Raw genomic sequence first — 21,114 nt, 5'->3', positions numbered from 1 at the left:
ACAAGCTCCCTGGTGCTGCTGACACTTCTGGTCTCAGAAAACACTCTGGCTCTACCAAATGCCTTTTTTTTTTTTTTTTTTTTTTTTTTTTTTTTTTTTTCACCTGCATCCAAGTAGCTCTACTTTTGCTAGAGAAAAAAAATCACAACTAAACTGACTAGCTGTACTCGAAGTTCTTTATTTCAAACCTCAGTACAATATAAATTTGGCAACCCCCCAGACTCACCTACCTCAAGCTTACCTTCCTCATTTCAGAAAATGACATTACCATCAGTGAAATATGCTCATTCAATCTTAATCAAGGATACCATCACCTCTCACCTGGATTACTGTAGCAGGCTTCATGTGTTCCTGTTCTACCATCCTGCGGTCCATTCTCCATAGAATAACCATAGATCCTCTTTTAATTAGATTGAATCACATCAGTCCTCTACTGTAAATTGTTTCCCTTTGCACTAAGAATAAAATCCAAACTCCTAGCAAAGGCTCCTAAGGCACAGAATAATTTTTTCCTTACCTAGTTTTCCAGGCTCATCTCATGACAACCTATTTTTAGTTCACTACTCTGGCCACTGGATCATCTTGCCCTTCCTTAAAGACCCCAAGACTTTTCCATATGCTATTTTCTCCAACTGTAATGTACTCTCATTCCCTGACAAACTCATTCTCTCCACTCTTTGCATATCTAAATCCACCTCATCTTTTGGGTCAGACTTTTAAAGGGCATTTCCTCATAGCCACCTCACTGACTATTTTTTTTTTTTTAAATCTAAAGCAGTCCCCAAACATTATTTCCTATGTTGGCACTTTGTTAATTTATATATATATTAGAGTTTGTAATTATTTTAACTTTTTTCTTGTCTACTTTATTTTGCATATGTTTTAAGTGTCACCTTCAAGTTGCACACTTGTGTAACTGCACTGTACTGCACAGAGTTAAAGCTCAGTGAATATCTGTATAATAAATTAGTGGGTAGATAAAAGGATGGATGAATGATTGAACAATATTATACACTTTCCCTTATAATATTATTTTTTACTTTGGCATTTTGCAAAATATAATTCTCTGTACAAGAATATTCTATTAAATCATCCAATGAATAAGTTCCAAATCAGTGAATTTTAATGGCTAAAACTAATTCTAACACTTCTTCTATTTAGTCACAATAAATACACAACTGAGAGAAGCTTAAAAAATCTCCTGGGTTTGTGTTATAATCAGTAATATGTTATATGAGTTTCTTTTTTAAAATGAGGAGAAATAAGCATAACTGTTAGAAGTATTTCATTATATATCTATACCATAGACTCCCTTAAAATTCCCTAGGAAATAGTATTATATGTATCTAAAGATTTTTTTCTTTTTTATAATAAAGCCAAAATTTATTGGTTTAATAGAATGGAATAATTCATGTAAGGTCAATTAAAAGTATATATGTAAATTACTAAAAAATCATAATGTTCTAGAGCAGTGGTTCTCAACCTTCCCAATGCCGCGACCTTTTAATACAGTTCCTCATGTTGTGGTGACCCCCAATTTCATTGTTACAAATTGAACATAATTAAAGCATAGTGATTAATCACAAAAACAATATGTAATTATATGTTTTCTGATGGTCTTAGGCGACCCCTGTGAAAGGGTCGTTCAACCCCCAAAGGGGTCACAACCCACAGGTTGAGAACCGCTGTTCTAGAGCATCAGAGAGCTACGAATGAAATAGACTAATTTCCAGAAAAGAGGAGATCCTTTCAGAGGTAAGCCAACAATTTCAGTTGGTTTCTTTTTTTTTTTTTTTCTTTGGGAATGTTTGCTAAATCTGGACAGGAGTGAGGAGAAGGTGTAACCCAGGCAGAGGCTCATTAGAGCAGAAAGAGAAACTTTTTCGGTTGGCAAAGGCTGGAGAAATATACGCGAAATGTAAGGGTCCCTAAAAATCTTGCTGGGACTTTTCTCCAAAAGACATTTGTTGAGTTTTTGAAATATGTAGGAAGCTGAGAAATTATGATGAAAACTTTTCAGCCACAAAATGTAATTTTCTCCATCCTTGTAAATAGGCATTTGACAATAAATGCCTAGTGAGAAGAGTCAAGCTTTAAGCAACCAGCTGGACTTCTCCTTAAGCTATTTGCAGCATTTGAAGTTAACCAAGGCAGAAAGCTGGGGCACTGAGCTGGGAACTTTTGTAGAGCAAAGCTGAATCTTCTACAGTTTTTCAGGGTTGATGGGATGGGTACACATGGGCTCTCCATCCAAAAGACACGATGGTAAAAGGGGATGAAGTAAATGTATTTTTACTAAAACTTCAAAACAGCTTTGACTCAGACCAATTCTTGCCTGTATTGAAGTACCAGCTCTCACTGTATTTAGACAACCAAGGAAAGGAGGAATGCTTCTTGGTGGACATGAACATTGTCTGAAGTCCCGACAATTATTTGATACGAGTGACATTCAATAAAAAATTACTAGTTGTGCCAGATGATGTAACTGACAAAACAAACAAAAAATTTGGTTTACAGATTATCCAGGTATTAGACTTAGCTGTTAGGGTATTAAAATGACTATGATTAAAATGTTAAGGAAAACAGAAGGGGAAAAAGACAAAATAGAATTTGTCTATTTTTTTTTTTTTGAGAATTTTAAACGAGTTGGAAGCTTAAAAAATAAAAAAGAATGTATATTCTAGATCAAGAGTTAGTGACCTACAACCTGTGGGCCAAACCCAACCTATTGCCTGGTTTTGCATGTTTTACTGAAATACAGCCTTGGTCACTTATAGTCTATGAGAGATCTTTTGATAAAACAGCAGAGTTAAGTAGTTAGGACAGACACTATGGTGTATAAACTCTAAAATATTTATCCTGTCCTTAACATATATGGTGAACTTTGACATATGAATTGTTTGAGACTATCAAGATTTAAACAGAACCTTCCTTCCAAATATCTATATTTTTCCATTAGCTACTTCAGGGCAGATAGCATTCAATAACTGTGAGGTATTATCGTTTGTTGAACAATTAGTGAACTCATAGTTTTATTCAGGATCATACGTTAAAAAAAACTTTGAAACTGTGATGTTGAACTCAGATCCTCAAACCTCAAACTTGTGATCCTGAATAAAATTGCAAGCATTTTATTTATTTTAAAGGAAATAATGTTTTTCAACTTTTCTTTGGCATTCATGGGTTTTGCAATGATTATCTGAAAGTGAGGACTCTGAAAAACTTTTGAAATATGTCAACAAGAATACACAGGCACTCAAGTGCTATGCTTTGTGTATGATATTTAAAACAAGAGTAGCCACTTTTTGTCATGGAGGGCCATGTAATTACAAATACATGTATACAAATGCCAAACTAATATTGTGATTAGTGATAATAATAGCTCAGACTTCTTTGAATGTGTACTATGGTAAAAATTGGTATATGTTACATTTGTTTTTATTGATTTCAGAGAGGAAGAGAGAGGGAGAGAGAGAGAGAAACATCAGTGATGAGAGAGAATCATTGATCAGCTGCCTCCTGCACATTCATACAAGAGACAGAGCCTGAAACCCCTGCATGAGTCCTGACTGGGAATCAAACCATGACCTCCTGGTTCATTGATTAACACTCAACCACTGAGACACATTGGCTGGGCACAATTCCATTTAATTGGCCTTCTGTGACCTCCCATTGGTATTTTTTAAGAACTCTAATGCAATTATAATGTTCAGCCAAGGTTAACAAATTACTGATCTAGCTTTCTTCTCCTAGCTTTACCGATCACTTGCTGTATTCCAGTCATACTGCACTACAGAAAGCTTGCAGAACAAGTAACTCCTGACTCTCAGGCTCACTTACTTCAACTTAATTGATGGATATTTCAAAATTAAAATCAGCTGCTGCTGGACCATAGTACTGGGTTATTTGTTTCTTAATTGCTCATTTAAAACAAACTAACAAAACAAAATAAAACAATGGCCCTGGCCAGTGTGACTTGGTTGAGCCTTCAATTCCAGATCAGGGTATATGCCCAAGTTTCAGGCTCCATCCCCAGTAGGGAGCTTGCAGGAAACAGCCCTTGGATGTTCCTCTTTCCCTCTCCATTCCTCTCTCTTTAAAGTCAATAAAAACATATTTAAAAAATTACACATATTTTTGGCTCTAAGTGTTTGTCATAAACAAAACTATGGTGACTATTGTTTTGTTTCTTCTAAATAAGCTGCAGTAATAAAATGCATTGTCCTCTTTTAGGCAAGGTGCTGGGATTTGTACAATGAGGTGGCGGCCAAAAATGCATGTGATACACGAAGTGTTTCGTTGCAGTGGAGCAAAATTCCCCTCAAAGGTAGAAAAGATGAAGAGAACACACAGCAAACCTATTATCTTTGTTTCTCTCTCTGATTCTCTCTTCCTCTTCTCCCTTGCTCCACCCTCACGCCCAGCAATCATTTACTATCTTTATCTCTCTCTCCTAATGAACCACCATAAAAGTAGAAGAAAAAAGGAGAAACAAAAACCTTAAACCAGGATTCAAGCTCCTTGACATCTCTTCCCATAAAGTCAAACCTTCAATGACTAGGTAGATTATTGCTCCAACTCCTGTCTTTAAAACGTTTGTTAAACGAAAGTTTGAAAACAGAAACAGGTGTTAAGGAACAACTTAAAAGAGAACATTTATAACCAACTATTCACATTTCCATGTGAAGAAACCTCTATATTATCTTGGCTTTTTCTCAGTCCCCATCACTCACTCCACTCAGGGAAGGACTTACCTGTCTGATTAATCTAGGAGAAAGCATTAGCATACCTGGTTTAACTCCTTTTGCTTTAGACAGCTGGCTACTTGTCAAGGGCATACATTCTGCCAGTTCTATTAGTCTGCCATCTCTCGCACGTGTGTGTGTGTGTGTGTGTGTGTGTGTGTGTGTGTGTGTAAAAGAGGCAGTATGAGAGAATAAGAGAGAGAGAAGAAGAAGGAGAAATAGGAGAAAGAGGAGGAGGAGGAGATGAGGAGGGGAAGGAGGAGGAGAAGGAGGAGAGGAAGGAAGAAGGAGGAGGAGGAATAGAGAAGGAAAAAGAGGAGGGGATGAGGAAGAGGAGGAAGAGAAGCAGCTGCCTGTGATTGTCCAGGTGTACCAGAAACAAGGTGGGTCCGTTTATTTAATTTCAGAGAAGGCTGGCCCACTTGGCCACAGAATTCAGCCATTTTCTCAAAACAGCTTTATAAGTAACAAGTGTTCTTAATTTGCTGGACTACTGTGCCTAGTTCCCGACAGGTTTTGATATTATTTCTGCCTTGTCTGCTATAAAATTTAGAAAATGGCCTCGAGTATAAAATGAAACACTAACATATGGAAAAATATAAAATTTTCAATAATCCCACTATATTTAATACTTTATGACTCTATCCTCAATTTTTAAAATTGTGTGCATTTGTTTGTGGTTTGTCTTTTTTATAAAGAAAAGCTGGATCACAGTGTCTACTTTTGTATCTTTTTAAAAAACATGTTCTTATTGATTTCAGAGAGAGGGGGAGAGAGAGAGAGAGAGAGAGAGAGAGAGAGAGAGAGAGAGAGAGAGAGAGAGAGAGATTCATGAGAGGAAAACATTAATGGGCTGCTTCCTGCACATCCCCTACTGGGGATCAAGCCCACAACCTGGGCATGTGCCCTGACCAGGAATCAAACCAGCAACCTCCTGGTGTATGGGACGATGCTCAACCAACTGAGCTATGCTAGCCAGGCTAATTTTATATCATATAAGGTTTCCAAACAAACTTTATGATTATTAGCTTATTGAAATCTCTCTGAAATTACCAAATAATTTCATAAAGAAATGTCACCATTTCTAAACATTTTCGGACTAGGAAAATTTCACATGATGGGTAACACTTATTAAATTCATGTGGTTAAAATTAATAAACATTAAGTCTGGTGTATCACCTTCTCAGAAACTCCAGCTGCTGGTCTCTTCCTACTGTTAAGAAAAGTGGCAGAGTCATTCTTTATACAGCATGCACATAATCTCTAGTATATGGTTAGCATTGTTAGGCACTAGAGAATTAAGATTGAAAAAACATGATTTCTGTCCTCAAAGAATTCAAACAAAATATCAATACAACAGATTAGTGATTTTATATATTAAACTGATTAATGACCCCATTTTGGCTATCTCAATTGATTTATCATTATAAAACCTCATAGAACATACTCAACTAATATTTGCTGGTGATAAAATGTTATTTAAAACTTATTCTATTGCTATATATTAATAAAATATGTATGTAAATATTTTAATCTATATATATGTGTACATATATTGTAATTCACATGTGAAAGAATTGGAAAACATTGATCTACCTATCCAATATAATAAAGAGCTAATATGCTAATTAGACCGAACAACAGAACGACTGTCTGGATGACCTTCTGGATTAACCTGGGGCTGTCAGGGCCGAGCCCCTCACATGAATTTCATGCACCGGGCCTTTAGTTTTAAATAATTCTCTGAAGTGGGTGACATTTAATGAGCTTTATAAATATAGAGGTACAAGAAGTCCCTTAAGGAAAATTGAAAAAATCTATGCATCCATCCATTCATCCATCCATCTGCCTTGCTATCTACCTACCTAAACTACCTACCTACTCATCCATCCACATTGAATGTATTTTTTAGATATCCAGTTCAAGTTAGTAATATGTTGAGTTCTAAAAGTGTACTGTTATTAATATATATTTTATATCACATGGTTTCATTTACATATGGAATCTAAAAATAATAAAAACTACTGAACAAAAAACAAAACAAAAACAAATTCATAGAAACAGAGACCAAAGGTTGCCAGAGGGGAGAGGGTTCGGGGATGGGTAAAAATGTTAAGAGAAATACCGTCAATAATATGATACGTTTGCACAAGGACAGATGATTACAAGAATTAGTGGGTGAGCACATTGTAAGGTATAACAATGTCAAATCACTATATTGTTCACTGGAAACTAATATAACTAATATAATATTGTATACCAACTACACTTACATAAAGAAGTAAAAAATTAAAGTAAAAAAGAGATCATTTTTTAACTCAATGCATTTTTTGTACACATAGATATGAATGCCTCCTAGTTACAAGGCTCTTTTATAACTTGCAAACATTTCACATATTGTATCTCATCTAATAGTCCTCAAAACCTCCAGAGATGCGATTTCATTTTGCAAATATCAAGTCAAGACTTGAGTGAGATTATATGACTTTTTAAAAAGTACACAGAAGCAGAAAATTTAGGACAGATAGAATCAAAAGCTTAGGAAGTAGCATGGTCTCCAGAAAAGAGGTTAGTCTTTGCAATAACTGTACTTGGGACGGAATGTTCACTCTTTGCCTCACGTAAGTGTATTGCTCCCCTGCAGATCTTCAGTTTCCTTCCATGGAAACTGAGGCAGGGCTATCACCTTGCAGGTTCTTGTGAAGACTGGAGTTAATTTATGAAAGTGCCCAGTTAACTGCCTAGTATTTTGTAGGAGATGAATACGCTGAGGCTGCTTTTTATTCCAGAATATCATGCACTTGATTTATGCACAAGAGCATATATACATTGGCTGTCAAATTATTGACCGATTTCTATGGGTTTTAAATTCAAGATCATTTCTTCTATTTCACAGAATGTTTCTGTTTCTCTCCATTATAGGTTCACCTGCACTTAGAGAATGCAAACTGATTTAACTATTAATGTACAATATACTTAATTTAGAAAGTAAAAATGTTCTACAAAAAGAGTGATATTATTCATTTCTAACAAAATTTGTAAGGATTTATGATTTACTTAATCCATGCAATCATTCCCATTTATTCATTACCATGAATAAACAAGACCTGAATATTAAGATTCAATAAACAAAGTCTAATGTCTAAAATTAGAAGAAAATTAAAGTTCATTAAAATATAAATTCATAAGAAAAATTTTGGTTATATTTAATTCTGAAATACACAGGTCTGAATATTTACAGCAATTAATAAAAGAAACTTTACATTTCATAGTCTTACATTTTATATTTTGAAATGAAGTTATATATTACATTCTGTGATTATATGTGTGTATTCTCCCAGAAAAGTACATTTTAAAAACCCTAACAACCAAATGCTGTCAGATATGTTTATTTTGGTTTTGACAGAAATAAGACTCAGTGAAGCAAATATCATTGATTACTGATATATATATATATATATATATATGTATAAATGTATATATATATATATATATATATATATATATATATATACACACACATTTATGTGAAATAAGCATTTATGTGTATACTAGGGGCCCGGTGCACGAAATTCGTGCACTGGGTGTGTGTGTGGGGGGTGGGGGAGAGTGTCCCTCAGCCCAGCCTGCCGCCTCTCACATACTGGGAGCCCTCAGGTGTTGACCCCCATCACCCTCCGATCGCCTGATCGGCCCCTTGCCCAGGCCTGACGCCTCCACCAGAGGTGTCAGGCTTGGACAGGGGACCCCCATCTCCCCCTGATCACTGGCTCTGGCCCCCGCCCAGGCCTGAGGCCTCTGGCCCAGGAATCATGCCTGGGCAGGGTACCCCCATCTCCCTCTGATCGCTTGCTCCACCCCCCGCCCAAGCCTGACACCTCTGACCCAGGCTTCAGGCCTGGGCAAGGGGACCATCATATCCCCCCAATCCCCGGCTCCACCCCCCACCCAGGCCTGATGCCTCGGCCAAAGGAGTTGACCCTCATCACCCTCCAATCACCAATCACCGGATCGGCCCCTTGACCAGGCCTGAGGCCTCTGGCAGAGGTGTCAGGCCTGGGCAGGGGACCCCCAGCTCCCCGTGGTTGCAGGCTCCGCCCCTGCCCAGGCCTAACGCCTCTGGCCTAGGCGTCCGGCCCAGGCAGCGGGGACCTGCAGTGGCAGCGGGGGGCGCCGCGATCGTGGGCTTCGCTTTAGGCCCAGGCAAGGGAACCCCTAGCTCCTTGGACTGCCAGCTTCGACCATGCCCAGCTCCCATCGCTGGCTCCACCCCTACTTCCTGCTATCACTGGCCAGGGTGGCAAAGGCACCTGATTCTCTGATCATGGCTGGGGGGCAGAGCAAAGGTGGCCCCAGGGCCGTCTTTGCCCTGCCCCCCAGCTCTTAGCTCCCCCCTGGGTTTCTGATCACTGTCAGTGGCAGGGGGCTTCTTCCTGCTTTCCCTTTCACCTCCCTGCATTGTGCCTACATATGCAAATTAGCCGCCATCTTAGTTGGCAGTTAATTTGCATATAGCCCTGATTAGCCAATGAAAACGGTATCGCTGTACGCCAATTGCCATTTTTCTCTTTTATTAGTGTAGATCAGTATTTACTATTTATGTGCATATATCTACAAATATAAATGAATATATATATTAACAAAAATGGGGCTCGCTGAGTTGGTGTGGCTCATGGGTTGAGTGTTGACCTATAAACCAGGAGGTCAAGGTTTTATTCCTTGAGATTGTGGGCTACATCCCCAGTAGGGGGCATGTGGGAGGCAGTCAATCAATGATTCTCTTTCATCACTGGTGTTTCTATCCCTCTCTCCCTTGCCCTTCTTCTGTGAAATCAATAAAGATATATTTTAAAAAATAAGGTTCAATGTAGGCAATAATCATCAAATCAATTGCTGACTCGGTAAGTAAACATATTAGCCAGCATTTGTTTTTCAGATTTTTAAAAATTTGCTTCTTTTCGAATACATTTACTTTATTGATAAGGGTTATTATTGTTTAAGATACTTCTCCATCCACAAGAAAGAATGTTACTTAGGTGGGTTTTTGTTAAATAATTATATGTATTTGTGAGCAAGAGTGAGAAAATAAAGCAAAACAAAAGTACCACAAAACTTAAGGATTGTTAACTAAGTATTGATCCTGCCAATGTTCAACTTTCCTATTGTCTTGTGTTCAAATTTTGTTCTAAACCTCATAATGTTTATTCATGTATAAAGTTCATCTTGACTGTCAGGATGAAATGATGATAGTAGCTGAAAAAGACAATTATTTACACTTGTAAAATACCAAGCAGTTTAACTTTCCTCAAAAATATTCATCCATTATACTCTGTGGGAAAAGAGGGGCTATTTTTAGATAATCTGGCCTATGTAATCTTGTGTGAACGATTAATTTCCGTGGTGCAATAACACTGTGATTTTGTTCATACCTTAATGTCAAAATGCAGTGAGAAATTTGATACCTAAGTGACACAGCCTTATCAATTCCTAACAACTAAAAGTTAAAGAATTTAATTAAAAATGTATGGTATTTTAAAATAAGGTTTATATACTATTTACCACAGATATGTGCCAATCATGATAAACAATCTTACTCCTATAGATAAAACTGAATAACAGATTTTTCTCATGCTTGTCAAGGAATTCTTTTATTTAAATAGAGAGATCCATAAAAACTCAAACCTTAGGAACCAAACCGTTTAGTACAGACTTGTAAATATTAGCTTTCTATCACATACTTTTTCCCTTTAGGCATTTTTTCAGATTTTTTTTAAAATTATTTTACCTATTTGATTGTATAGCAGAAGGTTAAATTCTCACACAGTGATCATTAGCAAAAATAAACAGAGCAAGTACTAAAGCTGGCTTTGCACCTACTGAATGCTGCAAGTGTCTGTACTCATTTGATATGCATCTTGCAAAGCTCGGCTGTTCCCAGAAGGCCACTCCATGAAGACTGAGAGAGCAGCGTCTGCTAGTGGTGCCTGCATGTCACAAAGAACAGAGAGAAGCTTTATAACAGGGATGCTAGAAGGCACGGCGTAATTGTGAGACAGACTCAAAAACGGGGTTTGTACATTTTCTTGCTTTAAAAAAGCATGCAGATGAGAGCATTTTGCTTATTTTTGTAATGCTTATCAGTCATACTGAGAAACCACGGCATCAACAACATTTTCTAGGTCTCTTCATTGGCTCCATGTATGAAGCAATTCACTAAAATTGTCTCATTAACTGCTTATTGGACATAGGACAAAAGCATGACTTCGTAAGCAAACACAGCATGCTGCTCCCGGACGGCGATCATCACTTAGGTTTGGGTGGGCCGTCCTGCTTTACCTGTGGCGTTCAGTGGACACTGATTGAAGGCCAGGTCGCCTGCTGGAGTCCTTCTCCACACCATGGACATCAGATAATCCTCTGGGCATATTTCATAAGGTGCTGCAATGTAAAACAGAGGGACTCGACTTTAGCAGTGTTTCTTTTTAAAAACATTGATATTTCTCAAATGCATCGCTCTAGCTGTGCCGCTCCTTCATTTCCTTTAAAGTATACTAGTATTATTGATTGAAATGTTAGAAATGTCTTCATAAACAAACCAAAAAACCCACCGGGTTTCATTTTATTCTCTTTAACACTAGATTGCCCAAGGAAGTAATTTTGACTGCTTTTTAATTTCAATTAGAAAAACAATTATGTATATAAGGACACAATGTCTTAGAATTTTGTGACTTTTTGTACAACATATAAATGCGTTTATTAATAATTGTAGTTACCTCCTCCTCCTTCATTTCCGGTATATATATGTGTTATACCTATATTGCCCAAAAGCAGTCATTTTGACTGCTTGGGGAAATTTTAAATAATCAAATGACTCTTATTATTGAATTGAGAAATAACAGTTTGGCTCTGTATTGAAATAACAGTTTTCATTTTTTTTCGATTACCGTCACATGACAACATACAAGTACATGATAAATTGTCGATACTTCATAAGTTGCAGTTGCTCAATAAGCTAAACTAGTACTTGTTATTTGAATCTTTATGCAGTGATACTTGTTCTAATAAGTTGTTTATTTTATTTCTTTTGCGCCCTAAATTCATGAAAGAAATGTAGAATAGAAGTGAGTTATTGGAAAAGCTAAGGAACATAAGTGAAGAGTGCTCCGATATTATTCTTTCACAATGCAGTCATTTTGACTGCTTTTGGGTAATATAGGTATACACTAAATGTCAGTCTTTCTAGTGTTAAAATCCTCACAGAAATGTACTTTCTTTTGCAAGTGCTTACTGTATAGGCTTTTTAAAAAAAGTCATTTGGATTTGTCTATAAAGTGAAGATTACTTTCAGCATAAAAATAATAAACTTTTCCTGATATTCACTATGTTTTCGAATGTTATGCAATTAAATAGTTTCTAATAAACTAAAAACCTTATTACAATTATTAACTGTATTAAGAGTAAAACCAAAAGGCAAAAATATATTACATTCTAATTTTTCATACTAGTACAGTGCAATAATGACATTCACACTACATCATATAAAAATAAACTGATTTAATTTTTTGGGCCTTATTATTTTCAAAAGCTCAACTTAATTGCTGAGGCAAGAAAGTTAAAGGGAATATCAAGAATAACAGATGTGTACCAGAAATACTTTAGTGGAAAGCCAAAGAATTTGTGAAAGAACAAGCTCTGTCTCTATTGTGTTAATCCTGACACCTTTCTCCCGGATGAGAGAATACATCAATCCCTTCTCTAGATACACCTACTGTTGTGTTTTCCACACACTGCTGCCATTTATATGTTCATATGTCTGTCTTCACCACTAGCCTGGGATCTTACTGTCTGCTTTCCTCTGTATCTTGCACCTAGGGGTGTGTCTGGCACACAGAAGCTGCTCAAAATTGAATAAATGAATACATTAATATATGTTTATAGAAATATACTTAATAAGTAAATAAGGACCAAAAATAGTAAGTACCTAATATATACATGAGTGTGACTTCCTGGGAGAAATGTCTTCCTTTGCAGATAATACACTAGTTAATCCATACTAATCATAAGTCTACTGATACTAATTCTATTTCAACATTTATGAACTGAATAGGATACATTATAGTTATTGGGAGAAGAATGCAATTTGAAACACCACAATATTGAAATAACATGTCCTGATGATTACTAAGATAAGATACATGGCTTAAACATGGGGTCTTTTTAGAACTGGAAGTGACACTGAAAGTCACATCGTCCATCTCCTTCCTCTTTACGGCTGAGAACTCCAAGGCCCAAAGGGCGGAGGCTTGTCGAAGGTGGCAGAGCTGGCAGAGGAACTGGCGGGATTAGGTTTCAGAGTCCGGGCTCCGCCCTTTGTTTTGGCCTCCCACAGGTCCTTTGTGCTACCTGATTTGTTCAATATAATCTCCCTGCCGCTGAGTTAACATAAGTATTTTTTCAAACTAGATTCTCATCGAAACACATAGGCAATTGTTTCCAACGTATGGAATCTTTGCTTGGTGGATGGTTTAGCAATTGATTCAACCATCGCCACTCCCGTTTTCATAAAATGTCTTCTTTCACCTCACCAATGATCGCCTAACGGTCAAATCTAATGTGCTCATCTGAGTCATTACTCACTAGACCTTCTTTGAAGCACTTATACTTGGACTTCTCCCTCTTCCTTGAAAATACTTTCTTTAGGGTCTGAGAACATTTTCTCTGAGGCCCCTGCCAAGCATTTGGACCATTCTTCCTCCATCTCATGTGTCTTTCACAGAACCATCCACCCCCTATTTTTTTTTCTTTTTTTAATTGCTTTCCTGATATAATTTCAAACATATTAGTAACAGTAAGTCAATTTTTCCTCAATAAAATAAGTCATATATATATATATATATATATATTTGTTCAACAAGTTAAAAATAATAGTAATAATCTTGAGCTCTTACTAAGAGTCTTACATGCCTGGATTCATTTAATCTTCCCCAACAACTCTATAAGGTAGAGATTATTTGCTCTGATTTGATTGTACAGCAGAAGGTTAAATTCTCACACAGTGATCATTTACCAGAAGGGAATATAGTCACAGAGAGGTGATTTAATTTTAATCTTCGGGTTCCAAACACTCCTTTTAGTACATGTTGGATTCAGAGAAAAAACTAAGGGTAACTGAGAGCAATTGGGAGGGAGGTGTCACCTTGCCAAGGAGCCCCATCCCTCTCTTGTCAGGAGCCAAGGCATGCCCTCTTTGCCCCTTTGCCCCCTGGGCTGTTACAGGGGGCAGGAGGACTGAGGTTGGCAAGGCCCCTCCCTACCTGAGAGCCAACGGCTGGATTTGCCACTGAGTCTGGCCTGGGAGTGGTGGTGCTGAATAGAAGTGGAGTCATCACAAATCAAAAATATAAAATCATAAAATAAAACCCATCACAAAAAAGGCAAAACTCAAGTGAGGGTAGAGATAGCCTCTGTACAGATCTTCATTCCCCCAATATCACAAGAACAGAAGAGCAAAGAAATCACTTAAGCCAAGGGATTTCTAACCAGAAGCCATCACCAGCCAAGTGTCAGCAACCACCCACTCCCACATTGCCCACTGAGGTTAGCATGCTGGGTGCCACTTCCCCTGTTGTGCTTGTCACCCACTCCATGAAGAGCAGAATGCTCCTGGCCTTGCTGCCCCATCCAGTCTCCTACAGGTGGCCCAGGAGGCACAGGGAAGTGTCTCAGTCAATCTACATGCACTCTAACTCCCACCATTTTTCTCCATAATGCTGCTTGTTTCCTCTCCTTGTATTTCCCAACGCTGTTAGTGACACCTCCCATCTTGAATCCATAGCTAAAACCATCAGATTCCTCTTCTTACCCTTCTCTTCCTCTTATCCTGTGATGATTCTACCTCCACAGCTTCCCCAGGCATTCACCCGGTCCCATTTGATTTAGAGGAACAACCTCATTTCATTCAGCATTTACCTACCATATACTCTGTTCCAGGGAGAACCAATGGTGCCTCATGGAACTCTCATTTATTGGGAGGAGGCAGAGGTCAAAGAAACATATTATTACTTGAATACAATCGTGATAACAGAACAGGGTGCTGTTCCAATATCAAAGCTGAAGAGCCAAAGAAGGCTTCCTGGAGGAAGTGATGATTAATTGAGACTGGCTGTGTGAGGTGCAGTAAGCCCTCCAGAAGGAAGGAACAGTATGTGCAAAGGCCTGGAAGCACAGAAGAGGTTGGGGCACCCAGGGGAGGGGAGGGGAAAAAATAAGGAGCGTGGAATAACGAATGGGCTGGAGAAACAGGTTTAGATTAGCACCCAGGAGTGCCTCAGAGGCAGCCACCGAAAGAAGGGTTCTAACCAGCAATTGGAATGGGTTGACTTTTAATTTTAAGATGAGATTTTTTTTGTGGGTAAAAGAGATGGGAGAGCAGTAGGTAGGGTAAGACCTCTGAGGAGATCACGGCAGTGCCTTAACCCTGAAATGATGGTGGCCTTAGGTAGACCGATTGGACTAAAGATGAAAATATGTCAGTGGACGCAACGTAAATTTAGTAAGTAGACTAAGTGACGCAGGGAGTGAGGCCCAAAGGGGACAAGGACGATGCCTGCTTTCTGAGCTGAAGAGCTGGATATAGAGATACTGTTCTCCAGCATCTTCCCCCTTTAATCCAGTTTGCATGCCACATCAACAGAGTACTCTCTAAAATGAAGATTAACCTCATGACTTGCTACTTAAATCCTTTCCATGGTTCTCTAGCACTGACAGGATAAAGATAGCGAGGCTCAGTGTGATGCAAAAGGCTCCTCTCCTCAGCCCTATCCTAGCTTTCCAATTATGGTTCATATTTATTCTCCTATGCATCAGCCACACAGAATTAACTGTCATCTTCCAAACAGTGGGGCCTTGACTTACGAGTTTAATTCGTTCCATGATGGAGCTCGTAACTCAAATTACTCGTATGTCAAATCTTAAAGTGAACGAGTGAGACACGTGATGCTGGGCTGATGTTGTGGCGTTCACTGTGACCTTCGCTGCGCCAACTAGCGGTGGGGTATCTGAAGCTGGCTCGTAATCCAAATTTTAGCTGGCAACTCAAGGCAAAAAATCAGCTGAGAGAGGGCTCCTATCTCGAAAAACTCGTTAGTCAGGACACTTGTAAGTCAAGGCCCCACTGTATTCCACACCAATTCACACTTCTCTGACTTTGCAAAAGCTATGCTCCCTGCTTAAAATATTCTCTCCTCTTTTATTTATTTATTTGTAAAATTCCTACTTATCTTTAAAACACATCTTAAATGATAATATCCTCTGGGAAGCCTCTTTTAATACCTTAGTCATTGAACATACAAATATTATAGGTCTTTCCACAATGGGTTGAAAATATGTGGTTAAATGCTTTGGATATGTGTGTGAAACTCCAAATCCCCAATTTTGACCTTAGAAGACTAATAATGTTTTATCTTATTTCTTTGTAATCTGCTGTAATGAACTTCCATGGTGTCTAGCATACAGTAGATGTTCAAAACACTTTTGTTAAGGAAATCACTTTTTCTAAGGAAAACACATAATAGACCGGCACTGTCTAATGGAACTTCTTGAACTTCTTGCAATGATGAAAATGCTCTATTTCCACTGTCCAATATGGCAACCACTAGCCAAATGTGGCTATTGAGTATTCGAAATGGGGCTGCTAAGACTGAGAACTGAATTTTAAATTTCATTTAACTTTAACTAACATAAATTTAAAGCTTAAAAGCTACATCGTTGGAAAACACTGTAATATAAATTGTGTTTTCTGTAGAAGTCAACCAAAACTACTATAAAATATTAAAAAAGGAAAATTAAAATACATATTACAACTCACAAAATACATCATGCACAGTTTACTACATAATTAAGTTCCATATAAAACAACTATAAAAGATATAGTTGCTTTAAAAGATATACTGTCACTAATCTAAAATTACTATTATACTAAATTATTTTTGTTTCATATGTACATCCAAACTTCTGTTCAATATCTTCCTCATTATCTATTAATTTGTTATCTTTCATGCTCACTTCACTTGTACTTTTTTTTTCAGTTTCCAATGTTCAAACTCAATTTTTCTTTGGTTCTGTTGATGAAATAAATTTCATCAAACTTCTTACTACAGCTTTCAGGTGCTTTTTTTTTTCCTTCTGATTCAGTCTTGCCCTAAACCAATGTAAAAGCAATTTGCACCCCAGATTTATTTCCCAGTAGTAGTTTCAAAAAGCTTTTCACACCTATTGTTATTCTGAAAGGACTCCTCTTGGCAATGCCCCTCCCCCACGGGGTTGCCAGTGTAGTCAGAAAATTTGGTAATTGCAAGCGCTAACCACTAGATGGCATAGGTGGGCCAATAGGGGGAAATGTTTACTAGGCCTGCAGCTGAAACTAGTAAGGTTCAAAATCAAGGTGGGCTGAAGTAGTAGCTTAACTGTTTACTTGCAATTACCAGTCAGTGCTTTAAATTTGTTTAAAGGTACTCTACTCAGGAAAAAACAAAATGTTTACTGATCCAACTAGCCTGTTACAGGGCTCTCCAATATGGCCCTTTCTCAGCTCCCAGCGTCTCCACCCTCACTGTCCCCCTCAGCTACACTGGCCCCCTGATACGTCTCCCATACTCCAAGCAGGCTCCCACCCTCCTCCACCCCTAAGACCTTGTGCATTGTTCTGCCTGCTCAGGATCTCTCTTTATTCTCCCTGAACCTGTGCCTGGCTCATTTCTTTATTGCCTTCAATTTTATTCACTTTATCAACTCAGGGATTTTCTGCCCACTCTCAAACACGCCCACATATTCCTCTGTTTTATTATTCTTCACAACACTTGTTGCCTTACAACTTCTACATATGTTTTAGCTTCTTTAGGATTATTATTATTTTGCCTCCTCCTGTTGGAATGTGAGCACTATAAAGATAGTGATTTTTCTGTTTTGTTTCACTTCTGAAACATGTAGCACTTACAAGGAGAGCATTTATGATATGCATAGACTTTTAACCAAAAATTACCACATACTTTCAAAAGATCTGTTTTTTAATCACTCTGATACTGAAGATGACAGGAAATGAGGATGGTTTGGTAATGAGGACAGTGTATGTGGTGTGTATGTGTGTGTGTATGTGTGTGTTTAATTGGTGGTGTGTGTGCATTTAATAGGCTGGTGTTCACTTAGATTCTAAGTGGTTCTCAACCTTTTGGCCCTTTAAATACATTTCCTCATGTTGTGACCCAACCATAAAATTATTTTCATTGCTACTTCATAACTGTAATATTGCTACTGTTGTGAATCATAATGTAAATATCTGATATGCAGGATGGTCTTAGGTGACCCCTGTGAAAGGGTCGTTCAACTGCCAAAGGGGTCACGACCCACAGGTTGAGAACCACTGATAGAAGCTGGAAGAAACAGAGGTTAGCAACTATAGTTTTCCTACAAATTAGTCAAACCAGACATTCAGGGTACTGGGTGTTGGGAAAAGTTGACCTTGTAGGGTGTGTCTGACATGGTAAAAGCCCATGGAACCCTGTTCAGAATCCCCTCATGTGATCCACATACAACCTAACTGGTGAAGGTAGAAGTTGATTGAAGTTATTTTTTTCCATCCACAGCACTAAATACAGTTCATGGAACTCACAGAACTCACAAAGCCAATAGTAGTTCTTTTTCCAACCACAGCACTCACTTATCAATTCCCGTTTACCTTGTGACACTCAATATGGTCTACTTCAAACAGATCCCCTCCTCCCAAAACAATTCAGAGTAATTTTTTTAAACACAGAGTAGTCAATAAACATTGTTTTCTTCACTGTAAATTCAGGAAGTCTTAGATTTATTATGACTCATTGACAGAAACAAAGTACACGAATTATAAGAAAGAAAGATGACAGGGGAATCATAGATTCACAGTTGCAAATTGGTCCAAGATTTTTAGCTTTTTAGTAGTCATATCAAGTCCCTCAGTTGCTTTAAATATTTCATCAAAGTGTGATCTGGAAGACTTTGAAGATTATATCTTTAAAAATTATTTCAGGAAATAGGTCTATTTATGCTCATACCAAAAGCAAAACAGCATAGAAATCAAAACAAAAAAATTATTTTCTTCCATCCTATGTTTCTGAAGACCCAGGTGGTGGCTCTCTTCAGTGCCAACTGTGGAATTCATTCATTCCACAGGATATTTACTGAGTTCCCATAACGTCCTCATCACCTTGTTAAATATTACACATAAAAAGAATGAACGAGAATAGTCAAATTGTCTCAGTTCCCAAGATAGTAAGAGAAGAGAAATAATAAGTGGAGAAAATACAATGCAGAACACCCACCATGATCTCAGAAGTCCTGGCTGCTCCAAGTTCAGAGGAGAGAATATCAGTAGAGGTTTCCAGAAGGGATGACACGTTGTAGTGTAAGGGAAGCAGGAGTTAGCCAGTGAGAAAGGGGGAAGTATGCCTTGGGAACCACATGTGGAAGACCCAGGGGGCAAGGAGAACACGAGGTATCCAAGAAAACAACTGGGAACATTTCAGAATGGCTGGAGTGCCAAGTTGGTGATGAGTAGAGTTGAGAGGGAGAAGGATGATAAATGATGAGATAAGCTTGGAGTTTGAATTTAAGGACAAGGGGAATTTATTATAATACTAGAGGCCCGGTGCACAAAAATTCATGCACTTGGGGGATCCCTCAGCCTGGCCTGCATCCTCTCGCAGTCCAGGACCCCTCAGAGGATGTCCACCTGTCAACTTAGGCCAGCTCCCCTGAGAATTGGGCCTAAGCTGGCAGTCAGACATCCCTCTGGAAGCCCAGGAGCCCTTGGGGGATGTCCAACTGACAGATTAGGCCCGCTCCTCATGGGCCTAAGCCGCAGTTGGACATCCTTAGCACTGCTGAGGAGGCAGGAGAGGTTCCCACCACCGCCGCTGCGCTCACAGCCATCAGCCTGGCTTGTGGCTGAGCTGAATTCCCCATGTGGGAGCGCACTGACTACTAGGGGGAAGCTCCTGTGTTGAGCATCTGCCCCCTGGTGGTCAGTGTGTGTCATAGTGACCGGTCATTCCAGGTCGTTCTGCCATTAGGGTCAATTTGCATATTACCCTTTTATTATATGGGATTTTGAATACTAGATCTGCAATTTGAAAAATGGATTGAAGCAAAGTGAGACAGAAGGCAGGGAGGCTAGTGACAATTTAACCTTACTTGGGGAAAGGGCATGGAATCACAGGAAGTGGAAATGTAAAGTAGGTGAATTCAAAATCTAGTTAGTAGGTGGTATGGGCTCTGCTCCATGACTGCATGTAGGAGGTGAAGAAGAGAGAAATGAAGATGAAACTCAGGTTCCCAGGAAGTATGCCTGGTACGCTATACTCAGTTATAGCACATGAGGAGGACTCGGGGAAAAAGACACTAAAAATACTTTTGAGCACGTCTGGTAATAACAAGAAGTTGGTTGGTGTATGGAAATAAAGCTCAGGAGAGAAACTTAAGCTAGACATAGCGATTTGGGTTAAACATTTACTGTTTAATGCTACCTATGTGTATTTGGTAAATTAGAAAGTACATAATTAGCTCAGGCCACTCTCTGTGCTCAAAATAAAAACATATTGTGCAGCAATACGAAGGACTCTCACTTTATGCCTTCGTAAAATGGAACAGCAATTCTGTTCAGCAGCTGAAAGAACCCACTGTTTGCTACCACGAGTGCAAATATATAAAAACCCATTTGTAAGACACAACTGTACTTGAAGCCACAAGTATGTAGTTAGCATACTTCCCTTAAAACAAGGTAGCAATTACCTAGTGATTAGCTGTTCATCTGTCTATTCAAACTGATTTTCTGTCTCTTAAAAATAGCAAAAATTATACGGGGCTTACATCAATTTGATGTGGAAAATTAGTTTTCACCTGGATGCTAGAATTTCAGCATTAAAGAGAATTGATTCTAAAGTAATGAGCTGACATGCAGGGGAGTAAAAAAGCACTAGATATGACCCCACATTTCAAATTTCACTCGCTGGCCATTCATTCATTCTTATGTTTTGGGAATTCCCTGAGCTGGGGATGCAGAGGTAAATGAGATAGATCCAGTCTCTGTGCTCACACAGCTAACAGCTCTAATTTCAGCAGGGTAACCTACTCCTGAGAAGAATTCATGGAACTGCTAAGGTCTGAGGGGAAAAGAAGGGTATCTATCAAACGTGTTTCTTAACAGCCTTCCTCATATAGAAAACAGTTTGTACCAGTCTCAAGTTGAAAGAACAATTATAACCTAACCACAATATTTACGCATCACTTAACTTAGGTGCTCTTCTAGATGCATTACATATTTTAATTCATATAATTT

At 38.4% G+C, this 21,114-nt stretch overlaps 1 protein-coding gene across 1 annotated transcript in view; it reads right to left on the bottom strand.

Annotated features, from left to right (window-relative positions):
* Positions 1–21,114, bottom strand: part of ADGRB3 (adhesion G protein-coupled receptor B3) — a 690,088-nt gene that overhangs the window by 376,790 nt on the left and 292,184 nt on the right. The window contains exons 9-10 of the mRNA XM_081094478.1: positions 11,082–11,183; positions 10,623–10,729 (exon numbers count right to left, since the gene is read on the bottom strand). Coding sequence (XP_080950604.1) covers positions 10,623–10,729; positions 11,082–11,183 — 209 coding nt within the window. The remainder of the gene's footprint in view (positions 1–10,622; positions 10,730–11,081; positions 11,184–21,114) is intronic.

Source organism: Myotis nattereri (genome assembly GCF_964212035.1).
Source record: "Myotis nattereri genome assembly, chromosome: 6".
NCBI classification, from domain to species: domain Eukaryota; kingdom Metazoa; phylum Chordata; class Mammalia; order Chiroptera; family Vespertilionidae; genus Myotis; species Myotis nattereri.
This window is presented reverse-complemented; position numbering and strand designations above follow the sequence as displayed.